This window comes from Bactrocera dorsalis, chromosome 2 (genome assembly GCF_023373825.1).
Source record: "Bactrocera dorsalis isolate Fly_Bdor chromosome 2, ASM2337382v1, whole genome shotgun sequence".
Lineage (NCBI taxonomy): Eukaryota > Metazoa > Arthropoda > Insecta > Diptera > Tephritidae > Bactrocera > Bactrocera dorsalis.
The window spans coordinates 57292347-57319656 of NC_064304.1; the positions used below are offsets into that span (position 1 = coordinate 57292347).

At 37.2% G+C, this 27310-nt stretch overlaps 1 protein-coding gene across 2 annotated transcripts; it reads left to right on the forward strand.

Moving 5' to 3' along the window:
• The first annotated feature begins 16477 nt into the window (after nt 1-16477).
• On the forward strand, nt 16478-26921 carry LOC125776318 (uncharacterized). Of its 2 annotated transcripts, XR_007421634.1 has the most exons (6): nt 16478-18715; nt 22878-23010; nt 23092-23336; nt 23402-23561; nt 23628-25925; nt 26795-26921. XR_007421634.1 is itself a non-coding variant. In XM_049448013.1 (5 exons), the coding sequence occupies exons 1-5, from the start codon at nt 17129-17131 to the stop codon at nt 23738-23740; spliced, it is 2238 nt and encodes a 745-aa protein (XP_049303970.1). In that variant the 5' UTR covers nt 16478-17128; the 3' UTR covers nt 23741-26109. The 2 variants fall into 2 exon arrangements, 1 of the variants encoding a protein (XP_049303970.1); XM_049448013.1 differs by lacking the exon at nt 26795-26921 and having other exon boundaries at nt 23628-26109.
• Nucleotides 26922-27310: the final 389 nt, after the last annotated feature.

Sequence of the window (27310 nt, forward strand, 5' to 3'; positions counted from 1 at the left end):
CTGTGGAAGGAATGTGAAGCTACCCTTAATCGAAGGTTCCAGCAGCTATCAGCGGAAGGAGCATCAAATTCAAGGACGAAGCCCATACCAACAAGCAGTGCGAGTTATGGGAAACAACAACAAATGGACAGGACCAAATCGGCGCTAGTTGCAGCAAATACGAGGCAGTCTCTTTGTCAGCAGTGCAAATCCAAGGACCACTTTTTGACTGCTTGCCCCACTTTCAAGGCGCTTCCGGTGCAGCAGAGGTTCGAGTTCGTGAAATCGGTGCCCTTATGCATAAATTGTTTGCGTAAGGGACACACTGTCTCTAAATGCAGAGCGGATAGATGTCGTGTGTGCAACCGATCGCATCACACATTATTGCACCAGTATCCGGTTTCCTTCAACGCTGCACCTCATCCGCAACCATCAACCACACATGCCATGCATACAGCCAGTATGCCGGACCGGGTCATGTTGGCAACAGCAGTAATTCTAATAAGGACCAGCTGCGGAGATTACCTGCCTGCGAGAGCCTTGCTGGACTCAGGCTCCCAGGTCAACTTTATGACGGAGGACTTGGCACAAAAGTTGCGGATTCGACGTCAGCACAAAACATTAAGTGTAATAGGAATTGGAAATTCCTATACAAAAGTGGGGTCAAAACTAAGCGCATTTGTCAAGTCGCGGTTAAATAACTTTGAATTTTCGGCGGAATTCTGGGTAATGCGATGCATTTCGGCAAATCATCCAGACCATAACATCAATGTTAATGGCTGGCAAATTTCGCACAATATTGAATTGGCGGACCCAGAATTCCACAAATCTAAAAAAGTGGATATCCTATTGGGTGCTGAAACATTTTTTGATCTTTTGGCTGTTGGTCAAATTAAAAATGGTCCTAACCAACCAACTCTTCAGAAAACCCTTTTAGGATGGATTGTATCTGGCAAATACGCCAGTAATATAAGTTCTCCTCCCAGATTACATAGCACATTATGCCAAGCTGAAGAAGACTTAACGTCAATCGATTCAGTAGCCCAAAAATTTTGGGCTCTAGAAGAATTACCTTCAGAATCAAATGGCATCAAATTCACACCAGAGCAGCAAGAGTGTGAAAATTTTTTCGTAAATACAACTCAAGTATTGCCTTCAGGACGGCTTCAAGTCAGAATGCCTTTTAAAGCTGACCGTAAGTTACTCGGTCACTCATATGAAACCGCAGTTCGGCGGTTTCAGGCCCTGGAGAGAAGGACATTAAAAGATCCAGAACTTCGTAAAATGTATCTGGACTTTATGAATGAATATAGGGCATTGGGTCACATGAGCCCAACGAACAATAAGATCCCGAGTGAGCCACACTACTTCATTCCGCATCAATGCGTTTTAAAGCCCGAGAGCACAACAACCAAATTACGTGTTGTATTTGATGCCTCGAGTCGATCTTCAACTCAAATAGCGTTGAATGAACTTTTGATGGTAGGTCCAACCATCCAAGAAGAGTTATACTCAACTCTTCTTCGTTTTCGCTTACATAAGTATGCACTAACAGCGGACATTACTAAAATGTTCCGTCAAATAATTATGCATGAAGAAGACAGAAATTTTCAGCTTATTGTGTGGAGAGAGCATCCTTCTGAGCAAATTCAAATTTTTCGTCTTAACATACGGCACTGCACCTGCTCCATTTCTCGCAACACGGTCTTTGCAAATGCTCAGTGATGCCAATACAACTAAATACCCACTCGGTTCATTGGCCATCAAAAGAGACTTTTATGTTGATGACTTATTAACAGGGTCCGAAAATTTTGAGTCTCTAGATCTTTTGAGAAGTGAGGTAATTAAAATATTAAACTCGGCAGGATTCACCTTAACGAAGTGGTTTTCGAACCACCCTAAATTTTTCGACAGTGATTGCACTGAAAAGTCATTAAGCTTCAATGACCAAAGTTCTACAAAAACGTTGGGAATCCATTGGTTGCCGAAAGAGGATTTTTTTCGATTTGTTCTAGATGGCAATTTTAATGATCTGCGAGCCACTAAACGAAACATATTGTCAGTTTCTGCTCGCCTTTTTGATCCTTTTGGATTACTAGCCCCACTAGTTACCAAAGCAAAAATCTTATTGCAAGAGCTTTTGATCCAAAAATTAGATTGGGATGAGTCGATTCCATTGCGCCTTGACACTAGCTGGCAGAACTTTAAAGCCAACCTAATGCAGCTCTCATCGATAAGCATTCCTCGTTACGTAAACGTTGAGTCGAGTGCCATCTGCCAAATACATGGCTTCTCCGACGCCTCAATAAGGGCGTACGGATGCTGCATATACATACGAAGCCAATCTGCTAGTGGTATTAAATGCATGCTGCTCACTGCAAAGTCTAGAGTGGCTCCGCTGAAGACCAAATCTCTTCCGCGTCTTGAGCTCTCGGCAGCACATCTTCTTTCGAAATTATGGTCAAGAGTAGCGCCTATGTTGAGTCGACATTTCGAAAATATTACATTTTGGACAGACTCTGAAATCGTTTTACATTGGATTAAAACACATCCATCTTCACTACAAACCTTCGTCGCAAACAGAGTGTCCGAAATCCAAGAGTTGACTGACAAAGTACATTGGCGACATGTGCCAACGAAACAAAATCCTGCGGATCAAGTGTCTCGGGGTTTTAACGTGGACGAATTGAATAATTCAATAAGGTTTGGCGGTCCACAGTTCCTTCTAGAAGACCCTGCATTATGGCCAGTTAATAATCACTTCCAGCTCTCACCAGAAGACGAAGCATTAGAGAAGAAGAAAAATACATTTACATTAATTTCGACTACTGAGAAAAACTCAATATTGGACCTTATTGAAAAATTCTCTTCTCATAAAAAATTGCTTCGTGTGGTCGCATATATATTACGATGGATCAGGCGACCACCAAATTCCTCCAGGGGGCAAGATCTGACTTCAGAAGAGCTAAACTTGAGCTTTCTAAAATTGCACAGGTGGTCCAACATTCAGAATTTTCGGATGTTATTCAAAAATAGCATAAAGGCACCACCCTACCCGCAAACTTGCAAAACTCAACCCGTTTTTGCATGAGTACTCGGATAAGTCGCTGTCGTTTAAATTAATCCGAGTAGGAGGTCGTTTATTAAATGCACCTTTCCCATACGATGACAAATTTCCACTTTTATTAAATAAAAGTTCGCACTTCGTTATAACGTACTTACGGTTCCTGCACATTCGAAATCACCACGCTGGGGCAAAAGCGTTAATTGCGCTTCTTCGAGAACGCATATGGCTAATTAATGCCCGAGAAGCTTGCAGTAGAACCTTAAGAAACTGTATACATTGCTTTCATTACAAGCCGAAGTTGCAAAACCAAATAATGGGAAATTTGCCAGTCGAAAGACTTCGAGCACTACGGCCCTTTCTGATATGTGGCGTAGACTTTTGTGGTCCCATATATACAACGTTAAAAATACGTGGTCGACCACCCGTAAAAACGTATATAGCAGTTTTCGTTTGCTTCACTTCAAAAGCAGTACATTTAGAACTAGTCTCGGACCGGTCTACTAATTCTTTTATTTTCGCCCTTAAAAGGTTCATTGGTCGCCGAGGGATGCCACAGAAAGTATTCAGCGACAACGCAACCAACTTTGTCGGCGCCGACCGCAAGCTGCGCGAGCTGAAGGAGGCGTTCCTGGCGCAAGCGCCAGAACTAATGGGGTTCGCAGCCGAAGAAGGATTCAGCTTCGGCTTTATACCACCCAGGGCGCCGCAATTCGGCGGATTATGGGAGGCGGCCGTGAAGTCCGCCAAGCATCTGCTCGTTCGCGCACTCGGCAACGCTCTACTCACGACGGAGGAGCTATCAACACTACTGGCCGAAGTGGAGGCCATTTTGAACTCTCGTCCCCTAGCACCGTTGGGACAGGACCCCAATGACGGAGAAGCACTAACTCCAGCGCACCTTTTAATCGGTTGCCCTCTGCGAGCACTGCCACCAGCACAAGTGCCAATGGACCCAATTCGTTGCTGCGAGAGATGGCAACTTGTTTGCTGTCGCAAGCAACAGTTTTGGCGACAGTGGTCCAAAACCTACATGACGGGCCTTCAGGAACGCAACAAATGGATGCACCCCAAACGCAACCTGCAGCCAGGCGATCTCGTCCTCGTCCACGAGGACAACATGCCGCCACAGAAGTGGGTACTCGGACGCGTCGTCGCCACCATCGAAGGGCAAGACGGCAAGGTGCGAGTCGCAGAAGTAGCAACCAAGACGGGCACGATTAAGCGCCCCATCCACAAACTGGCTGTCCTTCCATTGGATATTGAAGGAATCTGATCCTGTCAAGGTGGCCGGTGTTGCGTCAAGCGACAAAATATATATTTAAACCTAAAACTAAATTTAAGAAAAATGAATTATAAAAAATTATAAATATTGAATTATATTAGTTTTGTATACTTACCCTAATAATGTTATATATACTTACCTTAATCTATTACTATAAGTTAACAAAATGAACTACTCACCTCTTTTTGTACATACCTGTATACTTTCAATCCAACTGTTTTTTCCCGTTAGCTTTAAGATTTAGGCTAAGTCATCTAGTTGCTAAAATAAAGAAATCAATTGTAATTAGACTGCAAAAGAACTCGCACGCGTTTCGCTTTTTCGCCGTCGCAATTTTCAGTAAATTCAAGTGTCCGGTGCAGGCAATTGGTCAAGTTGTGTTCAGTGACTATTTAAAAATATATATATTAGACAGACACGCACCCCAAAAAACTAGAACTTCAATTCTCAAAAACGCTTGAGAAATTTCAAGAGTTTTTATGCCCACTTTTTATTAGAACTAAAATTGCTATATAAAGAAAGAGGAATTTCAGTATATTTGCTTATTATCATCGCTGCAAGTCGGAGGTAACAGATTGCACAAACACATTGAAACATTTTTAGCTGTTCTCCAACACTGCTACATTTTCTGGAATTCTTAATTGAATGGACGAATACGTAAGTAAACGCTAAGTTCTTTACTTGAAAGTTTCATATTTTATAATTATTTTCTGTTATATACATATCCCTCATTTGCTGCAAGACCGGCATAAGTCAAAAAAATCGATTCTCCAGGAAACGCGTTTAAAGTTTTCAACTGACTACAACCTTACACGGTGACTCCAACCTTACACCTCTTCTCAAGCGGAGCATATAAGAGGTATTAATATGAATTTTTCACTCAACATGAAGTATGATATAACGAACAATTCTGCAGCGATATATCGTCGGCTTAACGTACAAAGGTGCTAAGTGCCATTTTTGAATTATTAAATAAAACAAAAAAAAAGTGAATAAAAATTGAAGTTCAAAATTTTTTTTTTATTTTTCTAACGCAGTTTTGTCAACTGTGATATTTCATTTAAGTACAAAAAAAAAATATAATAAAAAATTTAATGAGCGCCTTTATATAGGCTTTTTTTGGACTTAGCTCATTTTCTGGAGTTATTTGCACTTGGATGTATTGGTCTTAGCACATTTTCGAAAAAGAAATATTGCAGTTTTTTTGCAAATGGCGTATTTTATTATCACAAATAAATATTATACAGTCTTACTTCGTTGCTGTCGTTTAAAGGAATACATAAGTACTTAAATGGAAAATGTTTGTTTAAGCCTTAAACTTTAAGGTATCACAAAAAGTTAATATATCAGTTCAGTCTTGCTGTTTGGAAATTATAAATTAAGCAAAACAAAAAAATATATTAGAAAATAAGAAGATATCACTCATGTGGCAGGTCGTCATAATATTGATGGTAGTCTTTTGGCAAAGAAGTTTTTAAATATTGCAAATCTGCGTATTTTCCTGCTGTTAATTTTCTTCTTTCTAGGTGAAGCTGTGGCAAATTAGACCAATCCGTTGGCACAACACTTCTGTCCACTCTTTGTTGTAAATAGCTCCATGGCTCGGGAAAACGCAATTTATAAAATATTCCCCTTTCCGGTGTGTATTTAATCGCACGAATATCGGTGACTTTTGATTCACCCTTTCCGCGACCAGGACGAATTGTTTTTAAAAATTGTATGCGCTTGAAACATTTGAAAAAAGTATGATCCAAATACTCTACCATATAAGGTGTAGGCTTCTTTCGAGCATTCTCACATATTTGAATATACTCTGCTGGTACATTAACAATTCGGTGTTTAATAACACGCTCGATAACTGAATGTATATACGCTGTCAGTTTCCATTTGGGTGTGCCCCGTTTCTAATATTTTTTGCTCAATTATTACGCCATTTTTAATAGATGTATTGAGCAAAGCGTTACTCATAGAAACATTCCTATTCTGGTACGTACATCAAAAGAGACTTTTATGTTGATGACTTATTAACAGGGTCCGAAAATTTTGAGTCTCTAGATCTTTTGAGAAGTGAGGTAATTAAAATATTAAACTCGGCAGGATTCACCTTAACGAAGTGGTTTTCGAACCACCCTAAATTTTTCGACAGTGATTGCACTGAAAAGTCATTAAGCTTCAATGACCAAAGTTCTACAAAAACGTTGGGAATCCATTGGTTGCCGAAAGAGGATTTTTTTCGATTTGTTCTAGATGGCAATTTTAATGATCTGCGAGCCACTAAACGAAACATATTGTCAGTTTCTGCTCGCCTTTTTGATCCTTTTGGATTACTAGCCCCACTAGTTACCAAAGCAAAAATCTTATTGCAAGAGCTTTTGATCCAAAAATTAGATTGGGATGAGTCGATTCCATTGCGCCTTGACACTAGCTGGCAGAACTTTAAAGCCAACCTAATGCAGCTCTCATCGATAAGCATTCCTCGTTACGTAAACGTTGAGTCGAGTGCCATCTGCCAAATACATGGCTTCTCCGACGCCTCAATAAGGGCGTACGGATGCTGCATATACATACGAAGCCAATCTGCTAGTGGTATTAAATGCATGCTGCTCACTGCAAAGTCTAGAGTGGCTCCGCTGAAGACCAAATCTCTTCCGCGTCTTGAGCTCTCGGCAGCACATCTTCTTTCGAAATTATGGTCAAGAGTAGCGCCTATGTTGAGTCGACATTTCGAAAATATTACATTTTGGACAGACTCTGAAATCGTTTTACATTGGATTAAAACACATCCATCTTCACTACAAACCTTCGTCGCAAACAGAGTGTCCGAAATCCAAGAGTTGACTGACAAAGTACATTGGCGACATGTGCCAACGAAACAAAATCCTGCGGATCAAGTGTCTCGGGGTTTTAACGTGGACGAATTGAATAATTCAATAAGGTTTGGCGGTCCACAGTTCCTTCTAGAAGACCCTGCATTATGGCCAGTTAATAATCACTTCCAGCTCTCACCAGAAGACGAAGCATTAGAGAAGAAGAAAAATACATTTACATTAATTTCGACTACTGAGAAAAACTCAATATTGGACCTTATTGAAAAATTCTCTTCTCATAAAAAATTGCTTCGTGTGGTCGCATATATATTACGATGGATCAGGCGACCACCAAATTCCTCCAGGGGGCAAGATCTGACTTCAGAAGAGCTAAACTTGAGCTTTCTAAAATTGCACAGGTGGTCCAACATTCAGAATTTTCGGATGTTATTCAAAAATAGCATAAAGGCACCACCCTACCCGCAAACTTGCAAAACTCAACCCGTTTTTGCATGAGTACTCGGATAAGTCGCTGTCGTTTAAATTAATCCGAGTAGGAGGTCGTTTATTAAATGCACCTTTCCCATACGATGACAAATTTCCACTTTTATTAAATAAAAGTTCGCACTTCGTTATAACGTACTTACGGTTCCTGCACATTCGAAATCACCACGCTGGGGCAAAAGCGTTAATTGCGCTTCTTCGAGAACGCATATGGCTAATTAATGCCCGAGAAGCTTGCAGTAGAACCTTAAGAAACTGTATACATTGCTTTCATTACAAGCCGAAGTTGCAAAACCAAATAATGGGAAATTTGCCAGTCGAAAGACTTCGAGCACTACGGCCCTTTCTGATATGTGGCGTAGACTTTTGTGGTCCCATATATACAACGTTAAAAATACGTGGTCGACCACCCGTAAAAACGTATATAGCAGTTTTCGTTTGCTTCACTTCAAAAGCAGTACATTTAGAACTAGTCTCGGACCGGTCTACTAATTCTTTTATTTTCGCCCTTAAAAGGTTCATTGGTCGCCGAGGGATGCCACAGAAAGTATTCAGCGACAACGCAACCAACTTTGTCGGCGCCGACCGCAAGCTGCGCGAGCTGAAGGAGGCGTTCCTGGCGCAAGCGCCAGAACTAATGGGGTTCGCAGCCGAAGAAGGATTCAGCTTCGGCTTTATACCACCCAGGGCGCCGCAATTCGGCGGATTATGGGAGGCGGCCGTGAAGTCCGCCAAGCATCTGCTCGTTCGCGCACTCGGCAACGCTCTACTCACGACGGAGGAGCTATCAACACTACTGGCCGAAGTGGAGGCCATTTTGAACTCTCGTCCCCTAGCACCGTTGGGACAGGACCCCAATGACGGAGAAGCACTAACTCCAGCGCACCTTTTAATCGGTTGCCCTCTGCGAGCACTGCCACCAGCACAAGTGCCAACGGACCCAATTCGTTGCTGCGAGAGATGGCAACTTGTTTGCTGTCGCAAGCAACAGTTTTGGCGACAGTGGTCCAAAACCTACATGACGGGCCTTCAGGAACGCAACAAATGGATGCACCCCAAACGCAACCTGCAGCCAGGCGATCTCGTCCTCGTCCACGAGGACAACATGCCGCCACAGAAGTGGGTACTCGGACGCGTCGTCGCCACCATCGAAGGGCAAGACGGCAAGGTGCGAGTCGCAGAAGTAGCAACCAAGACGGGCACGATTAAGCGCCCCATCCACAAACTGGCTGTCCTTCCATTGGATATTGAAGGAATCTGATCCTGTCAAGGTGGCCGGTGTTGCGTCAAGCGACAAAATATATATTTAAACCTAAAACTAAATTTAAGAAAAATGAATTATAAAAAATTATAAATATTGAATTATATTAGTTTTGTATACTTACCCTAATAATGTTATATATACTTACCTTAATCTATTACTATAAGTTAACAAAATAAACTACTCACCTCTTTTTGTACATACCTGTATACTTTCAATCCAACTGTTTTTTCCCGTTAGCTTTAAGATTTAGGCTAAGTCATCTAGTTGCTAAAATAAAGAAATCAATTGTAATTAGACTGCAAAAGAACTCGCACGCGTTTCGCTTTTTCGCTATTTCGCCGTCGCAATTTTCAGTAAATTCAAGTGTCCGGTGCAGGCAATTGGTCAAGTTGTGTTCAGTGACTATTTAAAAATATATATATTAGACAGACACGCACCCCAAAAAACTAGAACTTCAATTCTCAAAAACGCTTGAGAAATTTCAAGAGTTTTTATGCCCACTTTTTATTAGAACTAAAATTGCTATATAAAGAAAGAGGAATTTCAGTATATTTGCTTATTATCATCGCTGCAAGTCGGAGGTAACAGATTGCACAAACACATTGAAACATTTTTAGCTGTTCTCCAACACTGCTACATTTTCTGGAATTCTTAATTGAATGGACGAATACGTAAGTAAACGCTAAGTTCTTTACTTGAAAGTTTCATATTTTATAATTATTTTCTGTTATATACATATCCCTCATTTGCTGCAAGACCGGCATAAGTCAAAAAAATCGATTCTCCAGAAAACGCGTTTAAAGTTTTCAACTGACTACAACCTTACACGGTGACTCCAACCTTACACCTCTTCTCAAGCGGAGCATATAAGAGGTATTAATATGAATTTTTCACTCAACATGAAGTATGATATAACGAACAATTCTGCAGCGATATATCGTCGGCTTAACGTACAAAGGTGCTAAGTGCCATTTTTGAATTATTAAATAAAACAAAAAAAAAGTGAATAAAAATTGAAGTTCAATTTTTTTTTTTTTTTCTAACGCAGTTTTGTCAACTGTGATATTTCATTTAAGTACAAAAAAAAAATATAATAAAAAATTTAATGAGCGCCTTTATATAGGCTTTTTTTGGACTTAGCTCATTTTCTGGAATTATTTGCACTGGGATGTATTGGTCTTAGCACATTTTCGAAAAAGAAATATTGCAGTTTTTTTGCAAATGGCGTATTTTATTATCACAAATAAATATTATACAGTCTTACTTCGTTGCTGTCGTTTAAAGGAATACATAAGTACTTAAATGGAAAATGTTTGTTTAAGCCTTAAACTTTAAGGTATCACAAAAAGTTAATATATCAGTTCAGTCTTGCTGTTTGGAAATTATAAATTAAGCAAAACAAAAAAATATATTAGAAAATAGGAAGATATCACTCATGTGGCAGGTCGTCATAATATTGATGGTAGTCTTTTGGCAAAGAAGTTTTTAAATATTGCAAATCTGCGTATTTTCCTGCTGTTAATTTTCTTCTTTCTAGGTGAAGCTGTGGCAAATTAGACCAATCCGTTGGCACAACACTTCTGTCCACTCTTTGTTGTAAATAGCTCCATGGCTCGGGAAAACGCAATTTATAAAATATTCCCCTTTCCGGTGTGTATTTAATCGCACGAATATCGGTGACTTTTAATTCACCCTTTCCGCGACCAGGACGAATTGTTTTTAAAAATTGTATGCGCTTGAAACATTTGAAAAAAGTATGATCCAAATACTCTACCATATAAGGTGTAGGCTTCTTTCGAGCATTCTCACATATTTGAATATACTCTGCTGGTACATTAACAATTCGGTGTTTAATAACACGCTCGATAACTGAATGTATATACGCTGTCAGTTTCCATTTGGGTGTGCCCCGTTTCTAATATTTTTTGCTCAATTATTACGCCATGTTTAATAGATGTATTCAGCAAAGCGTTACTCATAGAAACATTCCTATTCTGGTACGTACATCCATCACTGTAAAGAATAATTTTCGTAGCAGCTGCATTCTCGGTAAGATTTGGAATTATTTTATTCTCGATGTAGTACACCCAAATGCTAGCAAATTCTTCGCCAGATAATCCACCTTCTACTTCGTTCCATATGAAGCAATAAGCATCATGATTTATCAAATTGTAAAACACCAAATTGTGGACTTGCAACTTCGTGCGGTAATAAAGGCTGCTTACTTAGGATTTTGGTGCCATTAAGACCGCTTGCAGATCAATAGTAAACACGAAGGTTTCTTCGATTTTGTTCTTTTGTTTCTCTTCCCTAGCTTCATGTTTTTTTGCCTGGTGAAGATAGTAGACGTCATCCAAAATATCTCCCACAGTATGTCGCGCACAGATTTCACACTGATCTTTTTTAGGGAAGAATAGACCAAGCTTTTGATCCGCAAAGGCGTTATAAAATGCTAAAATAGAGAGTGGGGGTTTTCTATGTGCATTACACCAATCCTCTACGTAAAATTCGAAAAGTTGTTTTTTTGACGACCATTCTGGCAAAAGATATTTTTATTGAGTTGTTGAACGGCAGTAATGTGATTCCATGGTTGGCAGAGAATTGAAAAACGAATTTAGAGATTCACGTGCTGTTCATAAAGATATGAACATGAAAGTTTTGTAACCTTAAGATAGAATTATATATACAAAATTATATTTTTGACACAACTACATTAATACATAAAAATATACATGTAAACAATAAATTAAATAAAAAGTATATACAGTCCACTAAATGTCAAGTGCAATGGTAAGCAACAAAATTGTAATATGAGACTTGCTCATAAAAATGTGAAAATCATTGCACATAAAAGAAAACTCATAAATTAGAGTATACATAATACTAATATTAAAATACAAAATATACATACTCGAAATATTAATGCATACAAGCAACAGATAAGAAAGTATCAAGCGTGTGTACGTATGTGTATAAGTGCGTTAGATGCACTAATCTAAAAAACTATAAAATATCAATGCGTTGGTATCTGAAAAATGCAATAAAAATATAATACATATTTACACATGTGTATGCACACTAAGCATACACTTCTTCTTTACTGGCGTAGACACCGCTTACGCGATTATAGCCGAGTCAACAACAGCGCGCCAGTCGTTTCTTCTCTTCGCTACGTGGCGCCAATTGGATATTCCAAGCGAAGCCAGGTCCTTCTCCACTTGGTCCTTCCAACGGAGTGGAGGTCTTCCTCTTCCTCTGCTTCCCCCGGCGGGTACAGCGTCGAATGCTTTCAGAGCTGGAGTGTTTTCGTCCATTCGGACAACATGACCTAGCCAGCGTAGCCGCTGTCTTTTAATTCGCTGAACTATGTCAATGTCGTCGTATATCTCGTACAGCTCATCGTTCCATCGAATGCGATATTCGCCGTGGCCAACGCGCAAAGGACCATAAATCTTTCGCAGAACTTTTCTCTCGAAAACTCTCAACGTCGACTCATCTGTTGTTGACATCGTCCAGGCCTCTGCACCATATAGCAGGACGGGAATTATGAGTGACTTATAGAGTTTGGTTTTTGTCTGTCGAGAGAGGACTTTGCTTCTCAATTGCCTACTCAGTCCGAAGTAGCACCTGTTGGCAAGAGTTATCCTGCGTTGGATTTCAAAGCTGACATTGTTGGTGGTGTTTACGCTGGTTCCAAGATAGACGAAATTATCTACAACTTCAAAGTTATGACTGTCAACAGTGACGTGAGTGCCAAGTCGCGAGTGCGACGACTGTTTGTTTGATGACAGGAGATATTTCGTCTTGCCCTCGTTCACTGCCAGACCCATTTGCGTTGCTTCCTTGTTCAGTCTGGAGAAAGCAGAACTAACGGCGCGGGTGTTGAGACCGATGATATCAATATCATCGGCATACGCCAGCAGCTGTACACTCTTATAAAAGATTGTACCTGCTCGATTAAGTTCTGCAGCTCGAACTATTTTCTCCAGCAGCAGATTGAAGAAATCGCACGATAGGGAGTCGCCTTGTCTGAAACCTCGTTTGGTATCGAACGGCTCGGAGAGGTCCTTCCCGATCCTGACGGAGCTTTTGGTGCTGCTCAACGTCAGCTTACACAGCCGTATTAGTTTTGCGGGGATACCAAATTCAGACATTGCGGCATAAAGGCAGCTCCTTTTCGTACTGTCGAAAGCAGCTTTAAAATCGACGAAGAGGTGATGTGTGTCGATTCTCCTTTCACGGGTCTTTTCCAAGATTTGGCGCATGGTGAATATCTGGTCGGTTGTTGATTTACCAGGTCTGAAGCCACACTGATAAGGTCCAATCAGTTTGTTGACGGTGGGCTTTAATCTTTCACACAATACGCTCGATAGAACCTTATACGATTATTAAGGAGGCTAATCCCACGGTAGTTGGCGCAGATTGTGGGGTCTCCTTTTTTATGGATTGGGCATAGCACACTTAAATTCCAATCGTTGGGCATGCTTTCGTCCGACCATATTTTACAAAGAAGCTGATGCATGCTCCTTATCAGTTCTTCGCCGCCGTGTTTGAATAGCTCGGCTGGCAATCCATCCGCCCCCGCCGCTTTGTTGTTCTTCAGGCGGGTAATTGCTATTCGAACTTCTTCTTGGTCGGGCAATGGAACGTCTTTTCCATCGTCATCGATTGGGGAATCGGGTTCGTCTTCTCCTGGCGTTGTGTGTTCACTGCCATTCAGCAGGCTGGAGAAGTGTTCCCTCCATAATTTAAGTATGCTCTGGGCATCGGTGACTAGATCACCTTGGGGGGTTCTACATGAGTATGCTCCGGTCTTGAAACCTTCTGTAAGCCGCCGCATCTTTTGGTAGAATTTTCGAGCATTACCCCTGTCGGCCAGCTTATCAAGCTCTTCGTACTCACGCATTTCGGCCTCTTTCTTTTTCTGTCTACAAATGCGTCTCGCTTCCCTCTTCAACTCTCGGTATCTATCCCATCCCGCACGTGTTGTGGTCGATCGTAACGTTGCGAGGTAGGCAGCCTGTTTTCTCTCCGCTGCGACACGGCACTCCTCGTCGTACCAGCTGTTCTTTTGTACCTTCCGAAAACCAATGGTTTCGGTTGCAGCTGTACGTAAGGAGTTTGAAATGCCGTCCCACAGTTCCCTTATACCGAGTTGTTGACGAGTGCTCTCAGAGAGCAGGAGTGCAAGCCGAGTAGAAAATCGTTCGGCTGTCTGTTGTGATTGCAGCTTCTCGACGTCGAACCTTCCTTGTGTTTGTTGGCGTGCGTTTTTTGCTGCACAGAGGCGGGTGCGAATCTTAGCTGCAACAAGATAGTGGTCCGAGTCGATGTTAGGACCTCGGAGCGCACGCACATCTAAAACACTGGAGACGTGTCTTCCGTCTATCACAACATGATCGATCTGGTTGGTAGTTTTTCGATCCGGAGACAGCCAGGTAGCTTGATGAATCTTCTTATGCTGGAATCTAGTACTACAGATAACCATATTTCGGGCCCCGGCGAAGTCGATCAGCCTCAACCCATTTGGGGATGTTTCCTCGTGGAGGCTGAATTTACCGACCGTAGTGCCAAAGATACCAAAGCATACACACATATACATATATACATAGTTAAGAAATTAGAATTAAGAAATGTATTGAGGGAAGAAATTTGAATAAAGAAAATCAGAGTCAAAAGTGAACTCTCACAGTACAGACTTAAGCAAAGACTGTTTTTTCTGTATATTTGGTCCTTCGATCCTCTTTTTGAAAAAGAATCGAGCAAGTGCAAGTACTAGAAGTCTCTTAAAAGAAAAAGAGCATTACTTAGCCAAGTAAAAATAAATGTAAGCCGGAATAGCAAAGACTACCCGCTTTTATAAAAATTACTTTTAGTAAAAGTTAAACAAATTTTTAAAAGCGTCCTTGTGGCTATAACAACAAGAACAGTGCAAAAAAAAAAATATATATATATACAAAACCATCTATAAAGAAGCAGATATGAAGAATTTGCTAACACGTTAGAAGGAGTTGGGAGATCTAGCTGCGTTGGAGGAGCAGAAAATCCTGAGCGGAAAAATAAGAAAGGCTTCATGTCTGGAATATATGGATCATATTCAGACTGTTATGAAAGAGTTTACTGCAAATCATAATAAAATAATGGCTAAGAAGAGTCAAGAAGCTGAGGAATACATTGCGAAGAACTACTTCGAGCATGTAATTCAAACAGTGGAGAATTCTATTCAGAATTTAAGAATTCAAAGTACTGCCGAAGGTGTTTCAGCAGTGAGCAGCATGTGGCAAATAGAATCTACGCCACAAACTATTCAGGTCGCACCACCTGAAGCCGCGTCTGGCGTTGAAAGAAAATATCAACGTCGAGCAAAAATGCTCAAAAGCACGATGGATGAAATACGAAGAAATGCATTGGATTCTGTCGAGCAAATGAGAGAATTCAAAACCAAGCTTCAAATACAATTTGAAAATGTTGAAGAATCATATTTTGAAACTCAAAATATCAAATTAGTTGAAACAACTGAAGAATCTATTGAGGAACAAATAGATGTATTTCGTCAAGAATACAAAATCATCATCGAAAGGATAACGGAGAAATTAAATAATTATAATTCACCACAAACAATGTATTCCAATATAAAACTGCAGGAAATTAAAATTCCGATGTTTTACGGTGAAATGAAACAATGGTCGTCATTCCACGATCTTTTTAAAAGTTTGGTGCATGATTCGAAGCACTTTACAGAAGTGGAAAAGATGTTCAGATTGAAGACATCATTAGGTGGAGAAGCTGGTAGATTAATTCAACATCTACCAGTAACAGCAACAAATTATGAAGCTGCTTGGCAAATTCTCAAGGAAAGGTATGAGAATAGAAGGCTACAATTTACAGCACAAGTAGACAGACTACTTGATCAACCGACAGCAAATGGAGAAAGTGCACAAAGCATGAAGCAGCTGTTAGATACCACCAAAGAATGCATTTATGCTTTAAAAGGGCTAAATCTAAATTTAAATGACGAACAAGCCATCATAGCTCGGATAGTGGTTCGAAAACTAGACGAAGAAAGTCTACGTTTATACGAGCAAAACGTAAAAAAAAGTAGGGATATACAAAGCCTAGATGACGTCTTCAGTTTTCTGGAACAGCAATATCAAGCTCTAGAAGCAATACGCGACAGAAAACCAACTAAATGGAACAATCAAAAGCAGCCACAGCGAACACCTACATTTTATACAGCGGCACAAAATAATTGTGTATACTGCAAGGTTCTTGGGCATCAAATTGGTGAATGCGGAAAGTTTCAGACATTGACTACGATGAATCGAAGAAGATTCATAACAAACAACAAGTTATGCTACATTTGCCTTGATCACGTATATGAAGGAAAATGTAATAATAAAAAGAAGTGCAATAAGTGTGAAAGAAATCATCATAATTTATTGCACTTCAATGAATTCCAAAAAGGAAAAGGAGGAAGTGAAGAAAATGTCACAAAAACATCTTCCACAATGATGACGAAACATTCGGAAATGGCGATACTCCTAGCAACAGCACAGACAAGGGTGAAGGCAGCAAATGGAGAGTATGTGACATTGCGAGCTCTAATCGATCAAGGATCCCAAAAAACTACTATTTCCGAAGAAGCATCTCAAATACTTCATTTACCAAGAAGAAGAGAAGTAACTGAACTACAAGGTTTAGGAAATACCACAGTGGGAGTGTCCAAATTTAAAATCAAGCCGAGATTCCTAAGCAACGAGGCGTACAATGTCGAAGCACTAATTTTGCCGAAATTAGCGAGTGCTCAACCAGACAAAACGTTTAAATGGGATGTAGAACAATTGAAAAACTACACTTTAGCTGATCCCAGCTTCAATAAATCAGATCGAATCGATATTGTCATTGGAAGTGACATATATGCCGACATACTAGAAGAAGGTATATTTAAAAAGGATCGAATACTAGGTCAAGCTACGAAATTGGGCTGGATATTGTCGGGAGTTTTACAACAACCGAGAAAAAACAATACAATTTTAACAGCGGTTACTACAACATTGGAGAAGTTTTGGGAAATAGAAGACACTACAACTCCAGCAGATACAGCAGATGATGATGAATGCCTAAGAATTTTTGAAAAAACAACAGTAAGAAATGGAACTAATCGATTTGTCGTCAATCTACTTTTTAAACAAGAAAAAGAATTGGGCGATTCTCGCAAACAAGCTATGGCGAGGTTTCTTAATCTTGAGAAAAGGTTCGCTACAAATAACGAGTTAAAACAACAATATGTGCAATTTATGAAAGAATATTCAGAAATGGGCCACATGGAAAAAGCAAGTGAAAATAAATGCGGAAAATACTATTTGCCACATCAAGCAGTGATTCGAGAAGACAGTAGAACGACTAAACTACGAGTAGTTTTCGATGCGTCTGCAAAAACTACAAATGGAAGTAGTTTAAATGACATCCTCTTCATAGGACCGAGACTTCAAAGAGATATATTTGACATTATAATCAAATGGAGACTTTGGCAATATGTATTAACTAGTGATATTGAAAAGATGTTTCGACAAATTAAAATAACAGATAGTGATCAAGATTACCAACGTATATTGTGGAGAGAAACAAAAGGAGAGCCGATAGAAGAATACAAACTACAAACAGTTACATATGGGACAGCATCAGCTTCTTTTTTAGCAACGAGAACTTTACAAGAAATTGCCAAACTATGCGAGCCCCACAACTATTTGCTTTCAAACATCATTAAAAACGACTTCTACATGGACGATTTAATGACAGGAGCAGATTCAATAGATGAATGTAAGGCCATTCAGTATGAAATATCGAAACAACTACAAAAATATGGATTTCACTTAAGGAAGTGGATGTCAAACAACATTGAAATCATAGCAACAATTCCGGTAAATAACGCGAATGAAGTAATAAAAATAGCAGAAGACGAAACAATAAAGACATTGGGTATTCAATGGGATCCTACCAAAGACATGTTTGGATTTAATACGAATCTTTCAACGCAAAAGCTGGTTACAAAAAGACGAGCTTTGTCTGATTTAGCGCGAATTTTCGACCCAATGGGATGGCTTTCACCAACAACCGTTATAGCAAAGTTATTTATACAGAAACTTTGGTTGATGAAACTCAACTGGGACAAGTTACTTGACGAGAATTTAACAAAAGAATGGCAAGAGTTTATGCAGCATTTACCAGAGATAAAACGAATAAAAATTCCTAGATGGTTTGAAACTAAAAACAATTTTAAATTTGAACTACGTGGATTCGCAGATGCTTCAGAGAAAGCTTATGCAGCAGTTGTATATGCTAAAGTTGGATCAGTTATAACAATTGTTGCTGGTAAAACTAAAGTGAATCCAATTAAAAATAAGAAAACGTTACCAAAACTGGAACTATGCGCGGCTCACCTACTTGCTAAATTGCTGCAAAGGATAAAAACAGTCATCAACAGAGAAATGAAAATATTTGCTTGGAGCGATTCAACTATAACGTTAGCATGGATAAATAATTGCCAAAGTAAAGACAGATTTATTAGAACACGAATAGAAGAAATCAAATTACTTGTTTCCAATGCGAAATGGCAACACGTTGGAACAAAGGACAATCCAGCTGATGTAGCAACCAGAGGGGTACTGGCGAACAAACTAATAGAACACGATCTATGGTGGAAGGGACCAAAATGGTCGCGAGAAGAGGAACATCATTGGCCAATAAAGAAGATTATTCAAATCGATGCAACGTATGTGACAACCTCAGAGAAATTACATTTCTTGGATAAGGTAATGCTTAAATATTCTAGTTTAAGCAAATTAATAAGGGTAGTAGCTTATATTTTGCGATTTGTAAAAAGAATAAGAGGGAAAATGCCTGAATACTTAGTTAAATCTGAAATGAAGGAAGCTGAAGAAATGTTAATAAGATATCAGCAAAAATTACAATTTAGAGAGGAAATTCAGAGTTTAGAAATAAAAAAAGAAATTAATCATAAAAGTAGCATTGCAAGCTTAAATCCAATTTTGGATAATAAGGGAATCCTTCGTGTAGGAGGTAGATTAGGTAATTCAAATCTTCAATTTAATCAAAAGCACCTAATAATATTAAATAAGTCACATTTGTCATCATTGATAATTGAAAATATTCATAAAATAACTTTACATAGAGGAAACAAGTTAATAGAATCAATGATTAGAAGGAATTACTGGATTGTTGGATTGAAGAATTCTATAAAAAAGACAATTCGAACTTGTAGTAGATGCGTACGTTACCGCAAAGAAGTAGCAAAACAATTAATGGGAAATCTTCCAGAATTCCGAGTATCTATGTCAATTCCATTTACACACGTTGGTATAGACTATGCAGGACCGATTCATATGAAATGTTCAAAAGGACAAAAAACATTTAAAGGATATATAGCTGTATTTGTTTGTATGGCAACAAAAGCTATTCATTTAGAAGCAGTAAGTGATTTAACAACCGAAGCATTCCTAGCTGCTTTGAAAAGATTTTTTGCTAGAAGAGGTAAAAGTCAACATATATATTCGGACAATGGAACAAATTTTGTCGGAGCTTGTAGAAGATTAGACCGAGATTTTAAAATGGCAATCAAAAATAATTCAGCCGTAGCTCCCAGATTAGAAGCAGATAAAATTCAATGGCATTTCGGGCCCCCGGCAGCTCCTCACTTCGGAGGAATTTGGGAGGCAGGAGTGAAGTCGGTGAAATATCATTTAAAAAGAGTGATAGGCGAAACTAAATTGACATTTGAAGAAATGATTACTTTGCTATCACAGATTGAAGCAGTACTGAATTCACGACCTTTATGTGCGATAGATAGTGAAAGCGATATAGACGTTTTAACGCCTGGCCATTTTTTAATAGGATGTCCAATAATAGATTGTCCTGAAGCAATTAATGATAACCAAATAGGTTCATTAGATAGATGGAAATTAATACAAAAACTTAAAAAAGACTTTTGGAAACGATGGGAAAGCGAATATGTTGTAATGTTGCAACAACGCATGAAGTGGAAAACCAAACAAGCTAATCTCGTACAAGGACAAATAGTTATTATTAAAGATGAAGAAACTCATCCAGCCAAATGGCCATTAGGAAAAATTATTGAAACTCATCCGGGAAAGGATGGAAATATAAGAGTTGTAACTCTAAAATTACAAAATGGCATACTTAAACGGCCCGTTCACAAATTATGCCCACTGGAGGTAACAAACAGCAGTAGAGCAGAGGAAGCAAATCATGTGACAAGTTTGCTGACTTCGAGAATAACAAAAAATACTGCAACCTCAGAACGACCGAGTAAATCAAGCAAATTGATGATGTGGTTCTTAACGATACTCATGCTAGCAACACAAACTAAGTCATTATACATTAATGATACATCTAAATCAGGAGCTTCAGTGACTAAACTAAAAAATAATACAGCAATATATTTGGAACCGATTAGTAAAATGGACATAATAAATTCAAAATGGAATTTAATAATCTATTACGAATTAGGTACTTATTATGATCGGATGCATAAAATACAAGAATTTATTAACAGACTTGAAAAATCAATGCGAAATATTGACCTATTACGAAGATGCCTGCATAATGATTACTGCAACTTTCAATGACAAATATAATAGTCTTAAAGCAAATAATGAATTGTTTATGAAAAAACAAAATAGAAAAAAGCGAGCACCATTCGAATTCGTTGGTTCAATTTACCATATATTATTCGGAATTATGGATGCTGATGACCGAGAAAATATGGAATCAAATATTAGAAATATTTTCGACAACCAAAAAGATATAGCAAAATTGTTTAAAAGGCAGACATCGGTAGTTGATTCTACCATAAATATATTAAAAAAGACAACAGATGAAGCTAACCGTAATTTTGAGAAAATGAATCAACAACTTAATAAATTTTATAACGAACTAATAAAAGATCAAAATGCTGAACGAATGACCTTGATGTTTCAAATATTAACCATTTCAATAGGAATAGTTATGGACGAATGTGAAGAAATCCAAACTTCAATAATTAATCTTCTAATTGACATAAATCATGGTCGCATAAATCCAAAACTATTAAAGCCTTCGCAACTTAATAAAGAAATTGAATTTATTAGAAACAAACTACCACACAAATTAATACTACCTGGAAGACAATCGGGTAACGAATTAAAAGAAATTTATAAATCGATGACTGCTAAAGGTTTAATTGTTGATTCACGGCTAGTCATAAACCTAGAAATTCCCTTAATATCGTATGAACCGTCAAACGTATATAAATTAAATCCACTTCCAATAAATTACAAAGGGAATATGATTATTCCAGAAATAAAGGCAGAATATTTAATATACAAGTTTGATTTGAATCAATATTCACTTATAAACCAAGTAGATCTAGATAAATGTTCTACTAACTCAGAGAATCATTACCAATGTCCTGGAAATTTAGCTTGGAAATCAGCGACGGATAATTCATGTGAAGTAGCAGCTTTAAAACAATTAGAAAATGAAGCATGTGATTTCAAACCTTCTACAAATGAAAACGTTTGGATAAAATTATCTTCTCAAAATCGGTGGCTTTACAAATTATTTAGCAAAGCAATGATATATTTAGAATGTGATAATAATCAACAAATGCATATGGAAATCCCTAGTCAAGGCATTATGACAATAAGAGAAGGATGCACAGTCCGGCATGAAGGAGTAACTGTAACAGCATCTCATCACGTACAATCTGAAATTAAAAAAGAATTGCTATCCTCTTCTTGGGTTAAAGATATTGAAGATATTCCAGAACTACAAATAAAACCTTTTGATTCAACATTAATAAACAATACCAAAGATATCGTACATCTTAAACAACAAATAGAACTCCTCAAAATAGAAAATATAAAATTAAAAAGTATAAATTTTCATCACGTAAGTGGTCACGTTTCGCTAACATTAGTTTTGATAATAGCATTAATCATTACTATTTTATATATAAGATCCAAATGTGTAACAAGAACTGTGACTGTTCCATTTGAACTTCCAGTTAGACATAATTAAAAAATATTAATAATAAAACATAATATACAAGTAAAGTTAATATACAACTTTGGCCCCTGGCAGAATGTTCATAAAGATATGAACATGAAAGTTTTGTAACCTTAAGATAGAATTATATATACAAAATTATATTTTTGACACAACTACATTAATACATAAAAATATACATGTAAACAATAAATTAAATAAAAAGTATATACCCAGCAAACATATTGGCAAGCGTTTTGTAAATTAAGATTGCAGCAAGCTTGCATAAATAAGAGTTTTGCGAATGTCGTTGACAATTTGCTTGCAAATGCAAGTGTTTTGCGAACGTCGTTGACAATTTGCTTGCAAATGCAAGTGTTTTGCGAACGTCGTTGCCAATTTGCTTGCAAATGCAAGTGTTTTGGGAACGTCGTTGACAATTTGCTTGAAAATGCAAGTGTTTCATAAATTTAAGCAAAACGTGTAATAAATTATGTAAAATTGTTCTTAAAGTTGTTAAATTAAGTGCGTTTGATACTTTTAATTATCATTTGCTATTAAAAAAGGTAATAATCTACTTATTTAACCCTTAAATGCATGATTTTTCCCTTTTTAAAATGCCAAAGTGTGTATTTGTAAGTGGCGCGCCAAGCTGTCAAATTATTAAAATTAAAAAGTGAAATGACATATCGTGAAAGTGTGCATTCAAAAACCAACACAGATATTTTAAGCACCTAATAAAAGTAAAAAGTACTGTGTTTGCTACCGTTTAGAAAATATGTAAGGAAGAAAACACTGATGTATATATACATCATCATGCATTTAAGGGTTAATGTCTGCAGCAAAAAAGAAGAAAATTGTTGTGCGCAGCAGCTTCGAAATTTTTGAACATTTATTTACTCATAGCAGATCATGTCGCAGAACAATCTCAATTACATCGTCGACCCCATTAATGATGACATCGCATCCTCACAAACTATTTATGTGATGCAACCAAGTCCAAGCACAACAACAACTTCTTTGGATAGTGCAACGTCGTCGGGTAAGATATTTATTTTTAAAGGATACTTTTAACATAAACCGCAACACTTTTCTCATATTTGTTTTATATTTTTTTCGGCAGCAATTCAATCAGTAATCATCGACGCATGTCAAAAGGCTGTTGAAAAGGTGGAGGAAAAAAATAAGCTAATATTGTTGCGCCTAACAGAAAACGTTGAGGGAATGCGCAAAGAAATCATTGATCTTAAAAAAGCGGTATCACATAATAACGCTACTATTATACCAAGCAAGCCGTATGCTAATATTGAAGACTTCCTCAATTTTGAGAAAACTATTCTGGAAGATATAGATAAATTTTCCTTGCTGGTAAGAATTTAAATTTGAAATATCCGGTGACTGTATACTGATGTCGATTTTATTTATATTTTTAGAAGGCAGATCTAAAAAGATGGTCAACATCCAATTCGAGAAAATTTGTTACGAAAGCGTGGCAGAAGATTATGACTGACAACGTTGCTGAGAGCTTTTCCTGGCGAGGAACTGCAGATAAGAAGTGCATTAGGGCCTTCACTGTCGCCACTGCTATTCATCGTAAGTGAAATACGTTTAAAAGGTTTCTAGTTACATTTCTATATTCATATTTAAATTCTATTGCAGAAACTTTCGCTGAAAATGGAGGAAAGGAAGAGGACTTTGTGTTTGCCTCTAAGTCATATTTCCAGTACGCAAAAAATCGTATTAAAATTAAAACAACAAAAAAAGTAAACTAAAATACTAAGTAGTAATGATTTTTTAAATGAAAAAACAATGAAGTTCCTATTTTTATATTTTAATGTAATATTATTCTATGAAGAAACCAAATTTAATATTAAAACTGATTTTTTAAATGTATCAATAAAAAAACATATCCAAAACAAAGTAAATGTTTAAAACGCTTACTTATTTCATTAAAAATACGTGTTTTTTAAGCATTTTCAAAACGTGTTTTATAAGCATTTAGAAAACGTGTAATTACGTTACTTAAAAAACATGTTTTGCAATTGTCTTTTAAACGCTTATAATGATGGGTCCGTTTCGATTATAAACCCCTTGCTTTGATGTCTTTTGTAAAGGTCACAGCAGCGTTTTATAAGTGTTTTGCTTACATTTGAACGCTTACAAAACGCTTATTTTTATATGTAAATGCTGGCTGGGTACAGTCCACTAAATGTCAAGTGCAATGGTAAGCAACAAAATTGTAATATGAGACTTGCTCATAAAAATGTGAAAATCATTGCACATAAAAGAAAACTCATAAATTAGAGTATACATAATACTAATATTAAAATACAAAATATACATACTCGAAATATTAATGCACACAAGCAACAGATAAGAAAGTACCAAGCGTGTGTACGTATGTGTATAAGTGCGTTAGATGCACTAATCTAAAAAACTATAAAATATCAATGCGTTGGTATCTGAAAAATGCAATAAAAATATAATACATATTTACACATGTGTATGCACACTAAGCATACACACATATACATAGTTAAGAAATTAGAATTAAGAAATGTATTGAGGGAAGAAATTTGAATAAAGAAAATCAGAGTCAAAAGTGAACTCTCACAGTACAGACTTAAGCAAAGACTGTTTTTTCTGTACACGTGCAATGCTACAATTTTGTTGTGGTGCGTTCTGTGTAGTGTTTCTTGAAATCGTAGGCTGCTTAACCGAATTTAGCACCGTACGTCTGCCAATGCTAAGAGTGTTCAAGAAGAATTTTCTGCAAACTTTAACACTTTTTTGCTCGACTCTTACATGGTATTGAAATGTTCGACTCCTTCTGCTCTTGTGTTTATCTTTGCGATTTCGCATTCTTGCAGGAGTTGTTACTTGAATCAATGTATTTACATAAGTCTGTTTCTCTTTCCAGTCCATTTGCCAGAATTGTTTAAACAATGCTTGTCTTTAGTCTTCAATAATTTTTGCACAGTGGAGAGCAGTAGAACTAGAGGCTTTTTTACAGCTACATCGCTCTCCAATGACTTTTGCATTTCTAACTAAACTAACTCTAACTTTCTTTTTCCCCAGATAAAGTGTCCCATTGTTTCTCTGTTTTTTTATTTTTTGCTGCGAACCAAGCGGGATTAACCATTTTTCCTCTTCTTTTGCGCGTTTGTGACTTAGAAGGAAGGTCAAGTGATTCATCCGAATCGCTATTAAAGCCATAAGGCACCAGTCCTAAAACTTCATCATCTGCGTCATTGCCATAATCGCTGCAATGCTCGTTACTGCTTTTATCACTATCCATTGAATTGAAATTCATCCTAAAAATAAAAAATAAATAGTTTTTATTGAAATTATTTGAATAACTACTTTAGCACTTTATAATTATAACTATTACACTTACGTAAATCTTAAGCTTGTTCGTCGCGCTTATATACTTTTTTTCTAACCAATTTTTCTAGTCGTTCGGGAGCACGATTGCCGCTTCGTCAACCTCAAGTATCACAAAAAAACACATAATCGAAGTGTCGAATAACACAGCAGCAATGCCGTGTTACCTAGCAAAAAAGACAAAGCACACTTTAGGTAGCAATCACATTGTCATGTGGACTTAGCCCGCGCGATTTGACAGTTGAGGACTTAGCACTTTTGCACACCACTGCCCAAAATAGCTTTAAAATAAAGTAAACCAATTTTTTTTGTAGCTGATGTGTTTTATATTTATCTATCGAATCTCTTCAAAATATCAATTTTGACCATAAGTGGACTTAGCACCTTTGCACGTTAAGTCGACGATATATAAATTTATTTTATATATAGAAAATGGAAAAGCTGAAGAAAGAGAGAAAGGTAAGCATTGTGATTTGTATGTTGTCTATATAATTAAAACTTTTAATATTACAGAAAAGCATTTAGGGCATTTGTATAATTCAAATATGATATTGCGAATTACAAAAAATTAAGGTGAGTAAGTTATAGATGATTAACTTTACTTTAAAGATATGTAGTTACATAGTGTATATTTAATTCAAAAAGTTGTGTTTTAGATTGTGCATTTGCGTAAAATATATAATTTGTGCGTTATATCTATATGTATGTGGGAACAAGTGAAGATGATGCGTTATGCTTGACGTCCAATAGCAAAAGAGATTTATTTCTTATTCGTTATAACTTAAGAACTAGTAAGAATATAATAATATATAAAAGGAATGAAGGATTAAACACATATAATAGCGTTGCCTTTAGGAGTTAGGTAGAGTTGTATTTTAGGAGTGCTGCGCCGAAGATTAAATTAACGCCGTAATGATCGTTCGAGGTTGCCACATGTAAATACATATCGCTCATTTTCTGCAAGACCCGCATAAACCAAAAAACGTGATTTTTGAGTTAATGCTTGAGAAGAGGTGTAAGGTTGGAGGTACCGTGTAAGGTTATAGTCAGTTGAAAACTTTAAACGCGTTTTCTGGAGAATCGATTTTTTTGACTTATGCCGGTCTTGCAGCAAATGAGCGATATGTACATGTGTAAATGTAAAAAATTTAAAATCTAAATTGAAACGAATTGTGCGGTTACATTTATAATTGGGTCGACGTTAGAATATCGTCCCAGGATTTCGGGAATATCATGAGTATGGTCGGATAGAGGAGGTTCTCCAGATCAATATTGCAATACTTAAGTTGTGGGTAAATAAATATATTTGTACAATAAGATTAATATTTAATTTAATATTTAGGTATACTTGTAGGTAAAGTTTCAGAAAATAGGGTAGTTTTAAGTGTTAGATATTAAATAAAAGTATTTTTCCATACCTATAGATTATAACTTTCTTTTAGTTCCACTCATTCATCAACTTTTTAAAGGTCTTAGAATGAATTTTGATGACCTTGTGGAGGAAATGGATTCCAAAGTGGAATGCTCACAACCGTTGATCCCCCATATAAGTAGGTTATATTGAACATAAATATTCTGCATTTTTTAATACTATTTATTTTTTACAGATAAAGTGTTTAAAAAAAATATGTTATAATCTCGTTTGCGCTCCTTCAAAAAAACCTCCAAAACTTGTGGTACCGTTACCATCGTCTGGCGACCACGCAGGTATAATGTATTAATATATAAATATGTTAGTATTTGCTTTAAAAAGAAATACAGTTGGATGCCAGTGAGCCCCAAGTAGCAAAACTCATAAGTGGTATTAAGGAGGGGGTAAGGCTTAAATTTTTTTTGCAATTTTTTTTATTTTTTTGTTTTCTAAACGAATATGTTGAGAATATTGTGTACAAATTTTTAGTCAATTATAGTCAAACTAACGGAGTTACAGCGTTTTAAACGACCGGCCGATGTATACA

Coding starts and splice junctions, on each gene's coding strand:
- LOC125776318 (XM_049448013.1), top strand. CDS start 17,129: ATGGCGAGGTTTCTTAATCTTGAGAAAAGGTTCGCTACAAATAACGAG. Junction 18,716..22,877: donor AATTACATTTCTTGGATAAG/GTAATGCTTAAA, acceptor TACTCATAGCAG/ATCATGTCGCAGAACAATCT. Junction 23,011..23,091: donor GGATAGTGCAACGTCGTCGG/GTAAGATATTTA, acceptor TTTTTTCGGCAG/CAATTCAATCAGTAATCATC.